The sequence below is a fragment of the Bacillus rossius genome, chromosome 2 (assembly GCF_032445375.1).
Source record: "Bacillus rossius redtenbacheri isolate Brsri chromosome 2, Brsri_v3, whole genome shotgun sequence".
In the NCBI taxonomy this organism is placed as follows: Eukaryota; Metazoa; Arthropoda; class Insecta; order Phasmatodea; family Bacillidae; genus Bacillus; species Bacillus rossius.
In genome coordinates, this window is record NC_086331.1 from 50,697,981 (window position 1) to 50,712,263 (window position 14,283).

Below are 14,283 nucleotides of genomic sequence, written 5' to 3' on the forward strand. Positions count from 1 at the left end.
AAGAACATATACTAATAATAATAATAATAAAATTAAGAATTCTTTTGTAATTCTGATGAATAAGTAAATAACAATTAATTTCACGCCCTATGTTTATAGATTAGTCTATTTTCTCTTAAGTACATAATATTCAGAGAGAATGTTTTGTAAATTATATCTAAAAATCACTTAACATTAATGAGGTATCTATATTTTTTTATTGAGAACTTGATTGAGACTAAAGGTACTCTACACATTACTTCAATAGATGCAACATATAATAATAATAATAATAATAATAATAATAATACAGTATTATTCCCATCACCTTTTGTTGTTACAAAAATACATGTGATTTAATTATGTTACTATGCAATATTAAAATAAGTACCCATCGATGTGTCTAGCTTTGTTTTTATATTTTTTGTGAGTGCTGAAAGTGGCGTAATCACACTTGCCTTTTCTGAAAAGGTTCTTAAATCAATTTATGTATGTGTAGACCATGTTTTCCACATGTTCCCTAGGCTAGCACAATCTTGGTAACTCTCCAAATATTTTATGAATTTTCATTCACATCGAACATTCTATCTGCTACTAAGCAACAAATTTAATTTTTTCATATGGATGATCAAACATTAATTTTTTTTTTAGTAATTATTTTCTTTATTGACTTTGTTCATGTCACTAATGTTGACACAGTTTTGATCATCATTTTCTTTCTCTCTCGTATGTGTTTAAGGTAGCTCAGCGAAGCCTCTCTGATCGCAAAAGTTTATTTTAACCTAATTTTCAATGTATTATATGACTATATTTATTTTGATAACATACGTTAACGTTCAATGTGTAAAATTATGTAAATTTTAATTGCGGTATTACCAAGTCAATAATTTACAAAGTAAACAAGTAATATTTTTTTTTAGGAATTGAATGTTTCCTGTTCATGCATTTAGCAGTGAATTTTAAGTTTAAATTCTGGCAATTTATATTAATTTCTCATTTTTAAATTTAAATTTAAAAAAAATTAATGTTGATGTACAGCTATGTACACAAAATCTGAGCACTATAGCTGGTACATATAGGTACATAATTATTTTTCTTTCACACTCGCCCCAAAGTTCGTAATTTGTTGTTCATAATTAACATGACCTTGTTTATATAGTTTAGAGCCTTGTGACTTCCAGACGGCAAACTGTTTTTTATTTTTGTGTGTTCTAAAGTAGAACTTAGGTCACGCTAGCCACAATGCAGCACTAAATTGGTCACTGAGCCAAAATGCGCCAGGATCCGGGTCCTCTGAGTGAAATATCTCATGACCTCTCGAGTGTTCTTTGGGTTCCTGTCCCACCACTCACGTTTGGACGACCTCTGTTCAAATCCCTTTTCAGGCAGTGTAAAACCTAAATGCCTGCCATGGAAGCTCCGATTGCTCAATTAAGTAAATTCAACCCTTTAGATTTATGTGGTTTATTTTAGGTTTATAATTTTTATATAACTATTTAAATTTGAATGCTAAGAGTAATTTATTTACGTTTATTTTTTTTAGAAATATTTATGTAGTAAATATTCAACTAACTATTTACTAAATATCAGAGTCGTTTTAGCGGAAACTCCTACACCTTTTTACAGAAATATATTTTTTTCTTTCTAAATTTATCATTCTAGAAATTGTAGTTCTTTTGGGTTTCAAACCCAATCTAGCTTTCGGGAATTTCCCGCTTAGGCATCACTGTTCCAGCCCGTTGGACTGATCACCCTTCAGAGCATGGCCAATAGGATTCTATGCTAAGCTAAAAAGTGTCATTCTGGGACTGAATGTTTGCTTCGCTTTTGAGCAAGCGTCAAATTTATTCCGTCCTATCCATAGCCTGATTGAGCGGGCCAAGTCCCATTGCCTTCGGCTTCTTGTGGAAAGACGTTTTGTACAGGTGTATTCATTCCCATTTCAGTTTTACAGGGGTATACATTCCCCATTTTTCACTGAGATTCCTATGACAGAGCTCCAGATTTTCCTCAGTGTTTTTCGGCCTTCCTCATAGTGCCCAATTTGAGAATTTACACCATGTCCAAGATCTGAGATCAACATTCTTAGAGTTCCTCAATCACCATAGAGTTTTTTTTAACAATCTATAGTACAGATATCTCAATTTTAACTTTTATCATTACATGAAAGTTTATGCAAATTTAATCAGGGTAGTTACCTCAGGAGTCTGTCCTATTATCTACCCTGGGCTCCGCCATCAAGCGGGGGAGTATGAGACGAAAATCAGTTATTTCTTGGCTCAATTTTTCAACTTTTATTTAATAAAATATTTTTGCTATCCCATAAGCTAGAGGACCTCAACAAAATTTATTTTCTCAGCTATACCACCCAGGGCTATACATATTAAAACTTTACTAGTGGGTCTTGGAGAGTCTCAACGTCTCAGCAGAGACATGCAGACACTTAAACGCAGCGTAGGCTAGCCGAGTCAATTTTATCTCGCCTGCATCCAGGAACAGGAATGATAACTCTCCCTGCCTAACATGCCTTCCACCTTGTTTTTCATGCAGGGGTACCTGCCTCGTCAGGCGAGCCTAGCTGGCTTTCCCAGGCTCGAGGCCATGGCGAGCAAAGCGGATGTGCTGGTCTCGGCATAAAACAAGCACTTCCCTGCCACCCCTGGCCCTCTTAGGTTTTCTGCTATGCTTCCAGGAACCATGACCAAGGCACGGAATGTGCCCTTACCCTCGTCAACCCCTCCTCTCCTTTAGGAACAAGCCGCGCTTATGCTTGCGCTCCACACACAAGGCACAACGGAAACTAAGCATGCTAATGTCAGTTTCTCCCGCCAGTGAGCACCACCTTCCAATCCCCCTTTGTCTTAGACGGCATACAGAAACACCACCGCTCGATGCTCTATCTCATGGCTCTCATGCCAACTAAAGATGGCGCTGCCATAGAGAGTTTTAGATTTTTTTTTTTGTGGCACTATGACACCCAAAAGCCCTGACCAATCACAAGACACTTTTCCTCCCATGGCCCACTTAGCTCCGCCCACTCTGTTTCTCTCTTCCCCCCTCCTCACTTTTTGGTTTCGAGCCCATGCAGGAACTAAGAGACTCTCTCAAGTAGAGAGAGTCGTCAATCAACTGTGGTACAGGGAGCATCCTACATCTGCCGCGCTACTTCTACCGCGACCACGTCTCTCCTCCTAAGAAGTCGGACATCAAAGATTGTAGGATGTAGTCACGATGACCAGGGAGAAACCCCCTTACAATTTTAAAGTTTAGACTACATCATATTAGTGTTAGTGTTTTTCTGGTGAATTAAGTACGTGCAACCGCGCTAGTGGTCGTCTACCATCACATGGATAGATAGTACCACCGACCTACCACACAATTTGTGGGGTTTTCCATCCCCAGTGATGGGTAGACAACCACATCTACCCGCACTGAGTTCGTGATTTTGGCCATCTAAATTCCCCGCATCGTGCTGTCAACTTTAGTCCGCTATGCGTTTGGATGTCAGCACTTTGCATGCAGCTAAGTCTATGTTTGGAAGACACAATGTAAGAAATCTAAGAAATTTTAAATTTTTACGAACAATTTGCAAACAATTCAACTACCATTTAAAGAAAAAAGTATAAAATATAGTAATGAAAAGTACTTGTCAATCAAAAATAATGGAATGTTGTTTATTTTTGATTTTATTACTCTGAAACCTTGTTTGTGCAACTTGCTTTAAAATAAATGTAATCTGTAAAGTATTTATCAAAGTATCCGCGGCCGGCCTGCGTGTAGTAAAATTCAATTCAATTATAATTTAATGTACTAAATCTTGAGTTTACTGAAACTGTGAATTTTCATAAAAATATTTATTGTTATTAGTTTGTGAATCATTAAAGTGGTGACCAAAAGTATTAACGGCCACACTATGATAAATCTAGCATGTCCAAAATAAGATAAGTTAACCATTAAAATAAACTAGAAGTAACCAGATATCAGTATTTTATTTATATTTTTATATATTACTATCTACCTTAACACCTACCAACCTTTTGGGGTGTTAACCCCAAAGTTCTTTGTATATTACCTGTGTTCCGCCTCTTTTCACTGTTCAAATGTCTTCTTGACGTATGCTATAGCCCGTACGTTTCTAGCACTTTTTTTTAAGTACCTACTAAGTCTACAGGAACACAGGTTTATTACAAACTCCAGCACCCGGTGGACCTTAGTTACCTTACGCCTGTGCTGTATAGTCTCCTTCAGTTTTCTATTATGGACAATATAGTTCCGCTTGTCATCGAGAGTCATCAGTAGCTTGGCCTGTTGCGAACCTGGTGGACACTGGTGTTCAGGCAAGAAGGGCAGGTCTTAGTGTTCCTGATGAAGGTGTACGGGTATTCGACATCTATCTCAAGGATGTAACCTATCAAACCATCCTCGGGTACCATCATGATTTAAATTTTTCCATGTCACACCACGTGAAGTTGAAGATTGGTATTGGCAAACTCATGGCCCACCCATACAAATTGTTTGAATCTACGTACTGCAGGTAGGTAGGTGGCTTGCTGATGTAATACATTTCTGGTAGGTAGGTGTTATTTGCCTTACAGTACCATTTTATTCACCGAGATATGCTCCAGCTGGACACCAGTTATCCACACCATAGGATCAGTGGCAAAGCCCAGTGCACTGACGTTAGTGTGCACAATCAAGCTGGTAAGTAGCGAGACACAGCGACCTGTATTTGAAGACAGATATACTTATCCTTGCCAATGTATTTGAAGAATTATTTATCAATATTTCCAGTAATAATTTTTATCTAAATACGATCTCTAAAAATAAATAAAATATTTTATTTGTGGATTAACTGTGAATGATAACATGTTTACTGTGATGCATGGAAAAAAAAAGCATAATGAATGTAAAAGTACTGTAGTTGTTTTGTTCACGTCAGTGAAGCATCAATTAAATTGGTGCCACAAATGACTGATATATGTTACAAGAAATGCAAACTGAATAAATTGGGAACTTTATGAAGTAGTACCACCATCACACATCAACAAATCTTATTTTTTTCATCCAGTCTCTTTCCCTGACAGCGTACTTTCTTCCTGCAGCACGACTTCCATTTCTTAAGTAGGTATTTTTAATCATTTTTGGGATTTTACAGTAACCGTAAATGATCGCAACCACAAATCTTTGCTAATCATTACAATGTCTTTCTTACATAAACACTCACAAACTAGGTAAGAGATGTCTATTGTCCATTGAGCATTACCAGGTTAACCGACCTTGGAACTTAATGGAACCTATGCTATGCAGCATTGTCATGAGGCATTGTCAAGTTTTGAATAAGCTGTGCAACACATTTTCAACACAAGTTTTATGAAAAATCGTGCAAGGTATATTCGGGTAAATACTGTAATTTAAGGTTAACAGTCCTGTTTTTTCTGTTTTTCAAAATTTAAAATTTAATTTAATATTTTCCATCTTAAATTTGAAGTAACCTAATATTTTAAGTTGTCTTATTTGATATAGTCTAACTTTTTGGTCTGTCTTAGCCTCAATTTAATTTATGGTTACTAATAATTTCAGGTAAAATTTTAATTAAAGCTCATCTTAAATTTAAAGTAATCTCATATTTAAAGTCATCTTTTAATTAGATACAAAATATTTAGAAATTCAACTTCTCGTAAATTGAGCTAGATATGCAGGGAAATCTGGGAAATATCAGGAAATTTTAAGTGTAAGGAAACAGAACATTCATAGAATTTCCATATTCTGTAAAGGGAAGTTTTGAATATTCTGTTTATATATATATATATATATATATATATATATATATATATATATATATATATATGAATGATTGTACCACATTGTTATGAATCAAAAAAAGTTTAGCATTAAAAATTAAAAATATTTTTTGTTTGGTTATTTTCCCCATTTTATTACTAAATCTTCAAGTATTAATTCATAAATAGTTTTTCATGTGGAAAAAAAAGTTTCCCATTAATTTCAGAGGATGCGTAGGATTTTGTTTACGTTGTATTATCTTATGCTGGGCAGAGTACAGTGATGTTACAGTTGGAAAGATGTATCAATTGAACAACAAACTAAACAAAGATCACATATGATTTTATCACTTGCTTAGAAACAATTAGGTGGTAAAAATTTAATTTCAGAAGCACAATTATTGTTTTTCAACTCATGCATTGCCTTAAAATGATATAAAAATCATTACATAATGTAATTTTCTTCTTACATGCAAATTTTGTTCCATTGTCCTATCTGTGTCTATTACCCTGTTTTCCTTTTCATTTTATGTGGCTAAATTGTAATTTGTGTAGCAGTATTTATTTTAATGTTATCTGAAATTATTTTTTGATAGCAACAGTTACAGTTATTAGAAATAAAACTCGCTCAAGAGGTAAAGATAAAATAACTTAACAATAATTTATATTATTATAGTGTACTAGACATGATCCTATAATGTGTTCATGGACAAAGTAGAGGCGACATGAGACACCAGTGTATTGCATGTTGACACTGCTGTGAAACACTGTGTCCTGTGTCGTTCTACCATGATGTGTAGTATTTTGCTTAAGGCGATTGGTGCACGGTAAAAAACGGTCACAGGCCCGAAAACAATGAATGTTGTATCATATGACTACTAAAGAGTCTAGATGCCTATGTGGGTTACCGTTACTATGTAGGGAGGTCAGGAGCTTATTTCCAGCTCGTCAGTGGCGAGATGGCCTTCAGACGGGAAGGGTGTTGCTGGTGGTCGCTCTGCGGCCTGCCATCTAGCGGTAACTAACAGAACCTCGAAATTGTATCTCGCTCTCCCTCTAACACACAGCCGATACGGTTCTATCGTGCCCGGAGGAGGAGAAGGTTTAGCAGGTTTCTCTTTCACTCATCCTTCGTCATGGGGAGGCGGAATGGATTATTTTTTTTCCGCAACTGCGCACATGTGGCTGAGAGCTAACCTCTGCCACTCCCGCACATCTTCTCACTCAACTCTCTTGTTCTCTCACACTATTTCAATAAATCTTTTCAAATCTTCAAGATCAATACTTTAAACCATTGCGCTTCCTACGGATTAATTATATTTCATGCACGTGCCCGAATTCAACTGCAAAAAAATAAAACGGGTAGTCAATTTTTTTCTTCAAAAACCTTCCGAAACACTGTGTGTTAAAAAACATTCTGAAAGCACATATTTTTCTAGATAAATGGAAATTCTAAATCACCTACGCCACAAGGAAACACTGTGCTTTAATATTATGTAAAGAAAACACCTCTTAGTTTAATAGTTATGTAAAGGTGGTGTGATATGTTTTAGATGTCGCACCATCTTATCATCCATGTAGAAGAGTTACCCGAAAAGCTAACAAAACTATTGCCATGGAAATGGAAATATGGTTAAGGAAATATTTTTCAAATGTTTGTAAACAGTAAACAACACAGGGTGGCCAGCCAACCGGGAAATCGGGAAATACGGGAAATAGCCAGGATTTCTTAAAAAAAACCAGGAATACCTGGAATCAACCAGGAATTTTTATTAGAACCGGGAATTTTTTTTAAGAAGTAACGATCACAATAACATACGGCTGTTATATGAGCACGTTCACCACCCGTCGAAGCACGACAGTATGCTCGTGAGCTATTTTTTGTGAAAGTTTATTTGTTCATATTGCATTTAAAAACTTTTGTAGTACGTAAGAAACCGTTAACAAATCAGACTTCCATACTTATTATGTTTCTGTATTCAAAAGCAACAGCATTTTGGCTGAAATTATGTTGTAGGGTGATAGTAATTTCTCGCACGGCATGTTGGTAGCACTAGTTTTGTATGTATATTTGTTTTTACTTTGCGCTCATGTTGTTGCGTCACGGTATCACGGATACTTTTCTCGAGTTTTTTTAAAAGTTTAGTTGTGCGGGACGTTGTTTTGAATTTTTTAATCTAACATGTAATTGGCGCAGACTATCAAAATGTCAACGAGTTCGGTCACCACATACAATGACAAATATACGAAAGAGTTTGAATGGGTGGAGGAAGATCCAAAGTGCAGGACAAACGCTATTTGCAATTTGTATAATGTTAAAATCAATATCGGTAGCATGGATGGGAAGAACAGCATTAGCCAGCCACGCGAGAGGGGCAAAACACGTGCGTTTGGTGTCAAGTAATTTTTGTGACGTGAGATTATAAATTTTTTTGTTGGTGGTAGGTTTTGTTTTAAGCAAGTTCATTGATTTAATTTTTAAGCCTATAGTTAAGTTGTCTATTGTTTAACGCCAATAAAACATCATATTGTGTGTGCTTTGTGTAACAAAAATACAAATTGTATGCAAATATTGATAAAAACAACCCTTGAAAAAACCTGGAAATAACCAGGAATTTTATTATCCCAGAAGAGTGGCCACCCTGCAACATATAAAAAATCTTATAACTGTAAAATTAAAATACAAACAACCCTATAGCAATTTTAATTTCAATATGAAAAAGTCTACAATAATGTTTACAAGAAACAAAATTGCAATAGCAATACAAAAATATCGCAATTTTGTTACATTGTTAATATATATATTATTTTTAATAAAGGCAATAAAAATTACATACTCAATATTTGGAATACAATAAATACCTTAAGCCCTACATAATTGCTGCGATATTCACAATAAATGCTTTTCTTAAATATAGTAGTTAAAAAACATCGTAAATAAATTATGAACAGACATATTATGGTGAAGGAAAGTGGACACTATCACACTGAAAAATCTTAGAGGGTAGTTTTCCTCATCTTATTTCTTTCTTTGCGTTTTTGGTCTTGTTCGTTCAAATATTTCATGTTCAAATACTTGATACACATATACGTTCTTGTCCTGACAAAACAGTATATAACTTCTTCTGGATATTTATTTTCAGTAGTTCCGCAAATAATTTTAGTCAGTGATTCAAAAATCCACTCTTTTTTTGCACAAATTGTTGCCATGAACATTATCAAAACACATTTCAGCGATCTTAATAAATTCAAAAAATTCATTAGTGGGACATTTTAAGTTACCCTTTGATTGTACATGTATCCAGCTATCGTCCTCCGAATTGAAATCCGTAGTGCCAAGGTCAGGATATTTATTTCTAAAACGGTGAGCTATATAACCAGAAACATATTTCAGCCCTTCAAGAGAAATTTCGAAATTGAAAGGGGCCTGGTCTCTAAATCTAAGTCTATTTCTTCCATGTCAGCAAGATCTATTTCATTTAAAGGTGATTTCTCTTGAAATGTCTTTGTAAAATACATTTCCTTGCACAAAAGTAGTTCTGTACTTTCATTCTGATAAGCACTGTCCTGTTCCATTTCAATTGACGAAAAATCACTTACCAAACACATTTCGTCTGTCTTCTCATCCGTGTTTTTCCGTTCAGCAAAAACTGCTGCAGAATGTTTTCACAATATGTAGTTTATAATTCTGTATTTAAAGTCAATGGGCGACAGATGCGTATTTTGATGTCCCATACCTCTAATATACGGAAAAAAAAAAAACACTCTAACACATCTTAGTTCAGTTTAACTGTTAACAAATATTTAGGTTAACAGGTCCTATACATAATTCCGAGTGTTTTACTGACTGAGTTATGCTGGACATTAATTAAATTGATCGCTGATATTTATACTTTTAAACGAAATTTTGGATTTATCATTTTATGTGAACTCTAATGCTTTAAAAAGTGTAACGCAACACTACACACAGGTAGTGCTGTCTAGTGCACTGCCCTATGCACATTAGTTAACAAAAAAATAAAATAAAATATTAATTACTGATAAATAATACCTTGATGTCGTGATACAAGTAACACATGCTTATCTGATATTTATCTCAATTAGAATACGAAATAGGAAGACAAAATAATTAACTGATTTTAAGAATGATTTATTACTTACTTACACACGAATAAACAAATACCATGTATCCCTCAATACAGTAATTCCATTTGACCAAAATATCACTCCGATTTTTTTTAACTATCGTTGCCAGGTACATGGGCACGACTTCGCAAATGTCAATGTTTCACGTAGAGTTAAAAATTGGATTTACAGTTTGAAAAATCACTAACTCATAAATTAAATCAATTGTCCGATAAAACATAAGACCTATAGACTCAAGACCACTAAGTTAGTTGTGCATTGTATGTTCATATGATTGTGCCATTAATAATACTGAGAGGCTAATTAATTTAGTAAATATAATATTTAATAGCGCCTGGTTTTAGTTTATCCCAGCAACATCAACAAAGTCATAATATCAATGGGCAATGTTAAAACGTTGCAGGGCGTCAGTACAGCGTTAGTGATAGAGTAATAACAAAATGGCCATACCTGGACTAATGATATCTTCTGACGTTAATAACTTTAAAATTGCGTATTCCCGTTCGCAACTTAACATACAATCAGCAGTCTGATGATAACCTTTTTATACATACTATTATTACCGCACACGTAACATAACTTATGGTAGGCCCGCGTCAGGAACATCCTGACGCGGAGCTGCACGCACCAAAACGGCCAAAACCAAGCTTCTTTTTAGTAGCGTAACTTTTACAACAATAGGCTCGAGGCACTTTTTGAAAGTTCCGCCGAAACCTCGGGCAATTTCTGGTCGTGAAAAACGTTATTCCAAAAGCCGCAATTACTTAATAATTACATAGAGAAAAGCCCAAACGTCTGTAACAATGTCAGAGATATAGTTCAAAACCCAAAATAAATTAAACATATAAATTTAAATAACGTAGCACAGAATAATAAAACTGTAAACAAACACTTGAAGTGTTAGGGTTTCAGTGTTCTGTGCAATGTAATATTACAAAAGGACATTTGTAATTAGTGTGCCCGACATTCTGGCATCGCTAGCTAACATTTCCAATTTTTTTATATTTCATATAACTGGAATAGCCTAGTGTTGATTTGATGTTCTAAATAAATTTTAATAAATATAAAATCTATTTTTTTGGTTAAATTTAGATCTGTCATTCTAGTGTGCATGTAGCATACCCTAACTAACCGGAATACACAACTGATGTTCTATGCTGTCAAAACATATTAATCTGGAGAGTAAAAATTTATTCATATGTGTAAACAACCACCACAAAGAATAATCACCGTGTCAATATTCAACTTCAAGTCAAAACATAACCGCTAAAAAGAATTTCGCTGTACAAATTTTTCTGTACAGAGACAATTTCCTTGCTTGAGCGAAGATAGACTCCACTATGAAGCGCGACCTTGACAGTCCCTTCGTTTCTTCGGCCTCCTCTCTCGTCCTCCCTCTACACCCCATTCTTCCCCCCTCCCCACCCGCAGGCTGCGGCCAGCCGGCCGAAGCTCCGCCGCCGGACTACCTGGTTGCGACAAGCGCCGCCTCTCAGCGCCACGTCGCGGGGACATTCTTCCCGGCGGCGCGAGTTTTACTTGCAGCACTAAAACTGTCACTCCAGAGGGCGTGTTTTGAGTTGGATCGTATGAAAAACAAAAGGATATGAAAATATATACATAACTCAATAGTGTTCTGCCAATTATGTTTTCATTTTCATTTAAATTTATTCTTTAAATCGCTCCTGAAGTAGTCAAGCAGTGATCAATGGAAATTGTCAATATTAAACTGTAATTTTGACAATGAAAATTTTTTTTTCTTACTTTTATAGGTGCAGAAACCTATTCTAACACTCGTTTCTTGAACTATACTTAAGTTTAACATAATTATGTGTTATCTAAATAATTCTGGCTTGGAATAAAAATAAATGCATTTAAAATTACATAACTCAGTAAAAAAAAGTTTATTAAAAATATCCTAGGTATATTATGTCTTAAAAAGAAGCATCAAAAATAAATATGTACAGTTATATTAGTTTTGTCGTAATATTTTCCATGCACCAATCGCCTTAACTCATCACCACTACTAAGCAATTGAGTAAAACTTGTACTGGAATGTTGACAGTTGCAAAAGAGGAATGTGCTTCTCACTAGATTTTCTCTGTCTCTCTCACCCTGCATTACCATTGACACATATCATTTCTTCCTTTTTATTTTTATTCAGCCAATTTTTTGAGAGAATTTGTAATTTTTCCTATTCTACTTCCACCCTCTTTGTCAAGCTAACCAAAATATTTAGTTTTTAGGATCTTGAATGTTTGACTGGTGTTTTTCCCTGATTTACATGTTTATGACCTAATTACCTAATATTACTTATATTAAAGGAGCAAAATAATGTTTTCATACATTGATGAAAGTTTCAAGAGGAAATATTCTAGAGATACTGGTTCATTTGATGATGTTAGGGTTCATATTCAAACAGGAGACACTTAGCTGCAAATTTTCTTTAAATATTATTAACTTTTTAAAAATTAAATACTTAACCAGATTTTGTGCTATAGTCATGCATCTCCTACACTTATAATATCGCCCACACTGAGAAATTGTTCTTTCCAGATGAGGCAACCAGTTTCTTCAAATAAGTTTAATTTAAATTCTGATAATGCAATGCGTATTTTATAAAAAATTGGAAAAAAAAATTTTTGAAGCATAAAACTTGGGTTGACCAACAATTACAGAAGCATACTGGTTGTTTATGCCTTTTTAAGATTCATATTGCAGAAACAGGAATGTTATTTTCACGTATGTGTAAAATTATAAAATTATGTATTTTGTTCCAGGAATGGAAAGTAATAAACCCATTTCATGTGCGTGTACGTCAAAAAAACAAGTTGACTGGAAAGTACGTAAAAATGTCGCTCCAATTGTATCAAGTGGATTATAAAAGCTACCTGTTGGACTTCAAAAGTCTCAGCAGCGAGAGCAGCGAGGAATATGATGGTATGGAAAAAAGAAAACTTTGTTTTTGTAAATTTATCATGTTAAACAATTTTCCTGGTGATGTTTTTATTGTATGGATTCATTTAATACTTTTATGGGGTGAACATTATGTTAGGTAAGTTATTAGCATCTTATTATTCTTATAAATGTTAGTCAATCCTTTTCTGGCCCTACTCTGCTGAACAATTTTACTCATGGTCACATTCACATCCATTCTCTGCTAACAATATGTGAAATAACACTCATTTAGTAGTATATGAAATTAAATGCATGCTCTCGCCTGCACCAAAGTCAACTACCTACGTAAGCAAGGGAAGGTTGCTGTATACAGTTTCTTGGTATCCTGCCTAAGGTAATAATTTGGTGACCCAATCAGCAAAATCACAAAAGATAATAAAATGGAAGGAAATATTAATTAAAAGAAAAGGATGTACATGAGCTAGAGTCAAATTTTCACATATGAATGAGCTTGAAGAGAAGTAATGTAGCAAGCAGTTGTTTAATTTTTTACATTGGAACATAAGTAATATAAAAAAAAGTTTTGGTTTGGCAGAAAGTATTAAGTAAAACCTTCTTTAAAAGTTCAAGAGATTTTTTGGCTTAAAGGTTTGTGGGAGCCCCACACCATTATAAATTTTATTACATATTTTACTCATTATTTTGAGCAACCCTAATTGGCAAAATTATGGTTTTCATTTTATATAAATTAGCTTAAATTATGAGTCAATAATTTTTTCAACCAAAAATAAATTTATATATTTAAATATACTAAAATTTTAACTTTTTTATTTCTTTTCATATAACATAATTTTCCAGGAAAACTGGTTGAGATAATGTAAAATCATTAGTATACACTCGAGAAAGAAATTTTATAACCTGTTATTTTGTAAAAAAAAAAAAATAACTATAACTGGATAAAAATGATAGAAGTTGCGATAATATTAATAGTGAAGATCCTTAGCATGTAAAATAATTAAAATATTTGTTGTATGGGTTAAAACACGAAACACTTCAAACATTGACTTTTAACAAACAATACATTTTTGTAGGTTTGTTATTACTTTACTCATACTGTTATTTATAGCAATCTACTCTGGGGATTTTTTTCTTGAAAAAAGTAGATTATATTAATGTCTAATAAATTTTATAATGAATATTAAATGTTTCAGAAAGGTTTTTAATTTTTGTACTCTAATTTATTCAAACTGTACAGGAACATTACTTAAATTGACAGTATACATTGGTGAGTTCTAGTACTTTTAATTTTGATTCAAACTGTGTCCAAATGGGATATAAATCATATAAATTTTGGCTGAAATAATATGGATGTTACCTGTGCCACATTTATGTGTACATATATTGTTTGGTTGTTATTGCTATGAACACCACTACTTTAACTTGAAATTTATTTATACTTATTTTGCATACATTGTGGATA

General features: G+C 33.9%; 1 protein-coding gene across 5 annotated transcripts in view; it reads left to right on the forward strand.

The window, feature by feature from the left end:
• Positions 1-14,283, forward strand: part of LOC134529278 (5'-AMP-activated protein kinase catalytic subunit alpha-2) — a 230,411-nt gene that overhangs the window by 177,615 nt on the left and 38,513 nt on the right. For 3 of the 5 annotated variants that reach the window (XR_010074522.1, XM_063363177.1, XM_063363176.1), the window contains exon 11: positions 12,686-12,845. The exons of 1 other annotated variant lie outside the window; for it this stretch is intronic. Coding sequence is in view for 3 of the 4 variants with exons in the window: in XM_063363177.1 (XP_063219247.1) it covers positions 12,686-12,845 (160 nt within the window). In the remaining variant the exon portion in view is untranslated. Of the gene's footprint in view, positions 1-12,685; positions 13,245-14,283 lie in introns of those variants that run through there. One more of the 5 variants, XM_063363175.1, reaches the window with a different exon arrangement.